This window comes from Tamandua tetradactyla, chromosome 2 (genome assembly GCF_023851605.1).
Source record: "Tamandua tetradactyla isolate mTamTet1 chromosome 2, mTamTet1.pri, whole genome shotgun sequence".
Taxonomy (NCBI): domain Eukaryota; kingdom Metazoa; phylum Chordata; class Mammalia; order Pilosa; family Myrmecophagidae; genus Tamandua; species Tamandua tetradactyla.
Genome location: NC_135328.1, coordinates 176547362 through 176554934, shown reverse-complemented (window position 1 = coordinate 176554934; position 7573 = coordinate 176547362). Strand labels below are relative to the sequence as shown.

Sequence of the window (7573 nt, the reverse complement as noted above, 5' to 3'; positions counted from 1 at the left end):
GCTAAACGACCGTCGCAAAAATAAGCAAACTTTCAAGTCTTTTTAGGAACTTCTATTTTAAATAAATTTCTAGTTCAACATATTTGGGATCTGGAATGACTAAAGGGATATGTATCAGCAAATCCTTTCCAGGTTCAAATGCCAGCCACCCCTACCTCTTGCCTTTGGCCTGTGGTACATGCCAATTGGAGCGTGTGTTCGCGACTATGATAAGTATGCCGCACTTCCGTCCAGGTCGCCGGATATCCGTCGAGTGACCCTTACAAGTCCTTCTTGATCCTGAAGCAGGGTCTGTGCCGCTGTTGTGCTCGTGTTTAATCCAGAACTTGAGTCAGACATGGGGCTAGAAGATGAGGGAAAGATGCTAACCGCATCTGGAGATCCCAAGGAGGTAAGTCAAGGCGATGTACTAGACCTTCTTCACTGGTCTGAGGCCCAGGACTTAGCCCGCCAAAACACGCCCGGGACTCCTTTGGACCCGGTTTCCTTCCTAAGGTTTGCAGGTTCGGGAGAAAGCTGGTTCCTTCGACCCTTCCTCAGAATTCGTCGAGTGATCTTGAGCAAGTAGATGACTAGTCTCTGGGCCTCGGCTTCCCCGTTTTATGAATATGGTGAAGGTTTAACATTAGCTAAAATGGTATGTCGATAATTTGTAAAACTAGTATCCATATTTTTAGTCAGTCAGGTGTTTTGAGGCCCAGGTTTGACAGGTTTAAGGAGCAAACTGACCAAACCGAGCACTCACCCCAGCTTAGATGGGGACTCCTCACCACATCTATGGAAGTTTGGGACATCTGGCTTTTCACTAGTTTCTATGAAAAGGCTGTGGGTTTTGTTGTTGTGTTTGGTGTGTATGTGTAAATTTTTGGAAACTGTAGAAATGTGTGTTGAAGAAGGGAGCTATTTCACAGAGTAGAAATGCAGATATAGTAACCAGTATTTGTTGACTGCTTACTATTCCTAGTGCATATGTATTCTTTCATTTAACACAATATTCCCATGAGATAGCTGCCAGGTACTATTATTATTGCCATTTTACTAATAAGGAGAAAGTATAGAGAGGTGAAATATGTAGTTTGAGGACACTAATAAATGGTAGAGCCAGGAGTTGAACCCAGGCAGCATGGTTCCACAGTACTACACAGCTTTACAGAAGGCAATTAACTTTTTATTTCCAGTCTCATTTCCTGTTTATTCGTTTGTTCTCTGGTCACTTTAGAGTAGCCATTCTAATTTTATGACTTTGTAATGGTTGGAAACTCATTTATCCCATAATGAGTTTTCCTAATCTTGTTTCAACTTTTCAGTATACTTTTTTTTTAAAAGTAAGGTTAAGAAACCTTGTTTAAAGAAAAATTAGGCTTTACGTCCTAAGTAGCATCTCCATGTTTAGAAGGGACCTTTGCCAATTGTGAGAATAAATAGCCTGGGCTACAACTGAACCTGCTTTAGCCCTCAGCTTAGAGGTTCAGGTGAGCTTTGGTCCCTTTCTGAAGGCATGGTAGTGGATGAAGTAGGCTGTGTTGGAATTTTGAAAACATAATGAGTTGCTGAGCTAGTTCTTTTGATTTCCCCAAGTGTGACACTTGGATGCACAGGTAGGCAAACATCTTATTTTTAAAAGGTTGTTGAAACACTGCTATGCCCCAGCTTCAGGCTTATGCTGATACTCCTGTGGTGAATATTTTTACACTGCTCTCCTTGCAAGAAAGGAAACTAAGTTTGAAGTTGTATATTTAAGAAGTAGATAGGTAGGGCCTGGTGTTTCTATGTTCATTTCTGGAGTTGTGTTGACCTCTGATGCAAATATATTGATATTAGAGTTCAGCAAGTCAGACAGCAGTGACCAGGGTAGGCCATGGTGGCTCAGCAGGCAGAGTTTTCGGGAGACCTGTGTTCGATTCCCGGTGCCTGCCCATACACAAAAAAACAGTGACCAGAAGTATCTTTAGTTAAGCTCTGGCTAAAAAGGGATTTAGTTTTCTCTATTTGCATATTCCAAATTCAACTTCAGGATTTTTTTAAAAAAGGTTTTCCTTTTTGACCTGACTTAGTTTGGGATGTAAGGACTAAATTTACTTGTTTATGGCAACACTGGGACCTACCAAAATCTAGAACAAAATACATGAACTTCTGACAGTTTGAATCTATGTCAGAAAATGTTTGATCATTGTTTGTTATCTCTAATCGGATTACTTCCTCAAGGAGCTGTTCTGATTAATCATATAACAGATATGAAGGTGCTTTGTAAACTGTAGAGTGTTGTGTACACTTTAGTTGCTAATGAAGGTGAAATGTGTGTCTCCTTGATAATTACATCATCAGTATGATGGGGAGTATATATGTCATAAAATCTCACTGACATTAATTTTGTTTTCCTTTTGTAGGAGGAAGAGGAGGAAGAGGAATTAGTGGTAAGAACTATCTCAGATTTGAAACCATCTCAGCAAAAGCAGAAAGTTTGAGTTTCATGAAACTTTAAAGGCATTCTGAAGAATCTTTACTTGGCACTTTGGAGAGAATGGGGGTGGAATAAGCTTGCAATACTTCTTTCCTCTGCAGTGGAGTGTTTGGGGCTCTGAACCTAGTAAGCTGAGTCTTTTCTGGGTTTGCTTGGGGCTTCTCTAGTCATGGTGCTGGAGGGCAGAGCATCACCTTGATGTCCTGGCACTCAATCATCTGCTATTTGTGGCTTAAAAAAAGAATTCTGGGAGGATTCCTTCCAAGTTGGATTCTCTCCATGTTAGCCTTTCCTTCTGGGGTACATAGGTGTGGTTCTAAGATGAGGGGAATTGAAATTTTACAGACATGACATATCCCAAAATTCTACATTAAAAAATACGGCCTCCTATAGATCTATTTTGAGTTTGGCCAGGTCTCCTTTACCAACCTTATTTTTGGGATAAGACTGAGGCTTTCAGTACATACTGACAACCTTGGAAGGCAGGCATGTGAAACTTTTCCCTACTACTTAGCATCAGAATTGAACGGGAGACCCCATTCTACCATTTCTGGTGGCAGTGTGGCTCTGCCACCTGGCCTTCTGCATGGTAATTCAGGGGCAGAAACTTGGTTTGGTGTTTGTATTAATCAAACCATATGGTTTGGTGGGTCTACTACTAAAACCCCCATTTTGTCCTGTTGCTATGTTTCTCTTTCAGGATCCCTTAACAACAGTGAGAGAACAATGTGAGCAGTTGGAGAAATGTGTAAAGGCCCGGGAACGGCTAGAGCTCTGTGATGAGCGTGTGTCCTCTCGGTCACAGACAGAGGAGGATTGTACAGAGGAGCTCTTTGACTTCTTGCATGCAAGGGACCACTGTGTAAGTCAGCGTAAAGTTGGGGAAGGCTTATGGTGGGTGGGGAAGACTTGCTGCTGACTGCCTTCCATCCAAGCAACAGGTCCATCAACAAGCATTTACTATAGGCCCAGTATATGCCAGGTATAGTGCTGAGCACTGTATATAAATAATCTTACTGAATGCTTAAACTGCTTCTACTGGAGATAGGTATAATTATCTGTATTTTACAGATAAGAAAAGATTCAGAGAAGAGAAATGATATGCTAAGTTGCACTGGATTTTGTACTCTTATGTAATAGAATTGATATTCTTCCAAGTGTCTTATACATAGTTGTTGGTCAAAAAAAAATTTTTTTAAGTAAATTCGTGCTTGATCTTTACAAAAGTAAGATGTTTTACATGAAAATTACACACACAGGCAGTGTTTGATATGGTTGCTTATACTAAAACTGATAGGGTAACCAATAAGCACATGAAAAGATGTTCAAAATCATTAGCCAATAGGGAAATTGAAATCAAAACTATAATGAGGTACCACTTCACACCTACTAGGATGACTAATCAAAAAGACTGATAATAACAAGTATTTGTGTTCATGAGGATATGGAGAAATTGAAAACCTCAGACACTGCTGGAGGGAATGTAAATTGGAACAGCTGCTCTGAAAAAAAAAAAGGTCTGGTAGTTCCTCAAAAGGTTAAGCATAGAGTTACCTATAATACAGCAATCCCATTCCAGGGTAAATACCCAAGATAAATGAAAACATATGTCTATGCAAAAACTTGTACACAGATGTTAATACAGCATTATTCATAACAGTTAAAAAGCAGAAACAAATGTCCATCAGCTGATGAATGGATACATAAAATGTGGCATATTTAGACACTGGAATATTATTTGGCAATAAAAAGAAATGAAATACTGGTGGCTGGCCTCTAACCTGCCAGCCACCCTTGAGCCTGGATCATAGAAGAACCTGACCAAGATCAGTGTGATGGGGGTGCAAGTGGTGGACAAGACCCTAGCTCAGGCCCTGTGGGCAGGAGTTTACAACCAGCCAGGCAGCAGCTGACATCCAGACATGCACTGAACACCAATCTGTTGCTGCATCCAGCCTTTCTGGTGTCAGCTTTAATAGGCATAGCAGATGTTCAACATCTCCAAGTTGAAGCCTAAGGAGATTCAGAATTATGAACATTAAAGGGGAATGATAAATCTCTGTGGGGGCTCCTTCCTCCTGCAGGCAAAGGTGGCCCAAGCAAAAGAGCGCTTCAACGAAGAACTCAGAATTCAGGCCCAGGAAGACAGAGAGAAAGGATTGATGCCCAATATTTTGACTCACTCCCATTCCCTATTGCCTCTAATTTATAACTTGAGCATAAATGTCTCTTCTGCAAAAAAAACAAAAACAAAAAAACTGATACATGCTACAATTTATGCTAAGGGAAAGAATCATGCTAAGGGAAAAGAACCCAGTCGCAAAGACCACGTATTATTCCGTCTGTATGAAGTTCTGTAATAGGGCCATTCTGATCTGCCTTATTACAAGCCCTTGTGGTGATCTCCCCTTGCTTTTTGTATTCGTTTGACAAATATGTGAATATTTTCATGAACCCAGCACTGGGTTAGGATTTGGGAGTATAGACATAAATGAGACAGAAACAGTCCCTTCACTGAGCTTATGTGCCAGCATAGGAGATAGAAGTAGAACAAACTATTAATAAACTAGTGAGATGTAGCTCATCTTCAAGGGCAGAGAGTGATGACATTTGAGTCCTCCAATATCACAGCAGGCAGTGCAGCCTAGAGATGATGGCAAGGAAGCAGAGGAGCAGTCTTATCTGCTTTCTGAGGAGTTGGTGTTCCTGAGGTTGCCAGAATGCTTTGGAGTTTTTAAATGAAATCTAAAAATTCCAGACTAGACCAGACTAAAAACAAGTTGCAGCAAGGGGGATCAGTGCCAGTGCATCAACAAAAAAGATAGCCAGAGATAGTGGAAGGAAATCTTCCTGTTACTGTGTTTCCCATTAAACTAATATTTCATGTAGATGATCCATCAACCCTTAAGCAAGTGTTGGCTGTATAATTCCTGAGTTTACCTCAAAGTCCAAAGTTTTTTATACTCAAAATAAGTATGCTGTCATTGAATATGCAGGTGCAGTAAAACCTCAGTGTTGTGTGGATGTTGTGATTCAGCATAGAGATATTTGTTTCTGTCACTATAGTGTAATAGACAAATTCTGTCCCCAAGTTTCCGAGCAAAGCCAGAGGAAGGCTTTAGGAAGAAAAGAAGTTGCTGCTCTTCTTCCATCTGCAGAAAAACAGCAAAAGAAGAGGAAAAAAGAATATAGGAACATTTAACAGAAATTTTATTTTTGAGTAGTCTTTTCAACAAGGAAGCAGAACTATCTCCTTAGAGCCTAATTAATTGTCTTCCTGGGAGTGGTGTGCATTGCAGCCCTAATGCTTCCTACACTGGGGGATGTGGAATTGCTGGTACCTCAGAAATTAGTGGGCGCTTATAATTTAGGCTGCTTATCACAATGGCTATATGTAGAACATGAGCGAGGATTGCAATTGATGTTTTAATTTTATGTTTGAAATATCATGAGTGTTGATGGCCTTTATTGCTATCTTACTCCATTAACATGCTATAAAGTATTGAATGATTTAAAATAATTGCAAATATATATATTTTAAATTACTCTATGATATTATTCGAAGGACCAGCACATTATGTGACAGACATCAAGGATGCTTTGGAGTAACACCTATGAAATTATTTGAAAAAATTCTTTTTATTTCTATTGCACAAAAGACTTTGATTAAAACATGTTACTTTTTCATCTTTTTCATATTCACCTTGATTGTTAAAGGTTGTTAAGTGTCCTTCAAAGTTAAAGGCCTAAAAGCAAACTGACCAGCCTAAAAATAAAAATCATGTTTAATTCTTGGTAAAAAAATAGATAAATCATGATAAGTCTCTTGAATATAACCTCAGGATGATCTTCACAGGATGACCATCCTGTCTAAAATTGCTCTTATCAGTACCCTCATTTTATTTTCCTCACAGCATTCATCATCAGAAGTAGACTAATTTATTTGTTTTATTTATTATGCTCTGAGTTCCATAAGATGTAGTGATGTCTTATATCAGCACTTCACATGTTTTCAGATATGTATCAGCACCAAGAACAGTACCTGGAATATAGTAGTGCTCTATAAATGTCTTTCAAGTTAATAAGTACTGTGATATGGGAAGTATTAAGTTCTGTGGGGATAGCAAAGAAGATATAAAAAATGACATGTAAACTAAATTCTGAAGGAAGAATAAAAGATAAAAAGTGGGAGAGAAAGGAAATAGCATTCAGGTTAAAGTCAGTTCACTAGGGCTTAAGTAGTGTGGATGTGTGAGAAGGAGATTGATGAGAGGAAGTACTGTTCGAGGTCATGAGGGCTCTTGTAAGTCATGACATTAAAGTTGTCAGATGATGACATCCTTTTCTTTCCCACATATAGGTGGCCCACAAACTCTTTAACAGCCTGAAGTAAATGTGCAGACTTATTCACCCCAGCCTTCACCACCTGAACATCAGGATTATTTCTTTATGGTTTTGACATGCCATTTGTTTCTAAGTTTGTGTGGCTATAAAGTGAACCTCGTGGATTTTGGCTTAGGCAACTAGCTTCTATGTAATCAGCAGTAATTTCATCTTAATAAAGTCTAGTGATCTACAGTCCTGCCTCTTTTGTCTTTTTTTTTGGTGCATTCTGGTTTTTATTTTAAAGGTGATTTAATTAATATTTTGATTCCTCACTACTTGGCATCTACATTTTCTTCTTCAGTACTGGATGGCACTGAGGTGAAAACAGCTTTCATGGTTCTCTACTTCCCTTTAATTTAGTTCCTGCTCAAACCCCACCTCCATAAAAATGTGAGAGAGATGTAAGATGGAAGTTCTGGCGAGATGATTCCAACTGCAAACATTTCACTGCATTAACTTATGTTATACCAGCTGTTCCATCCTTCTGTACTAAGTTATCATGCAACAAATGAGGACAACAGTACCCTCACTGCCATTGTTACTAATTTTTCTATCATATGCATATAAAACTTTTGTATAGATAAATTAGTGTTTAAGAATTAGCAATTCAGAAAGGACATTTGTAGCTGTTACCAAGTTCTCAAATCTATACAATTGTTTTAAGAGTGGACACCTGAATCTACTATTCATTAAAAACATATCAGAATACTAGATAGCTCCAGAATA

The 7573-nt window shown here is 39.0% G+C and overlaps 1 protein-coding gene and 2 pseudogenes across 1 annotated transcript; all 3 read left to right on the top strand.

Moving 5' to 3' along the window:
* The first annotated feature begins 229 nt into the window (after positions 1-229).
* UQCRH (ubiquinol-cytochrome c reductase hinge protein) lies at positions 230-7039 on the top strand. Its single transcript, XM_077149792.1, has 4 exons — positions 230-391; positions 2388-2414; positions 3162-3323; positions 6822-7039. The coding sequence occupies exons 1-4, from the start codon at positions 338-340 to the stop codon at positions 6852-6854; spliced, it is 276 nt and encodes a 91-aa protein (XP_077005907.1). The 5' UTR covers positions 230-337; the 3' UTR covers positions 6855-7039.
* LOC143654527 (mitochondrial import inner membrane translocase subunit TIM16 pseudogene) lies at positions 3906-5292 on the top strand (annotated as a pseudogene).
* On the top strand, positions 5200-5866 carry LOC143654516 (motile sperm domain-containing protein 1 pseudogene; annotated as a pseudogene).
* Positions 7040-7573: the final 534 nt, after the last annotated feature.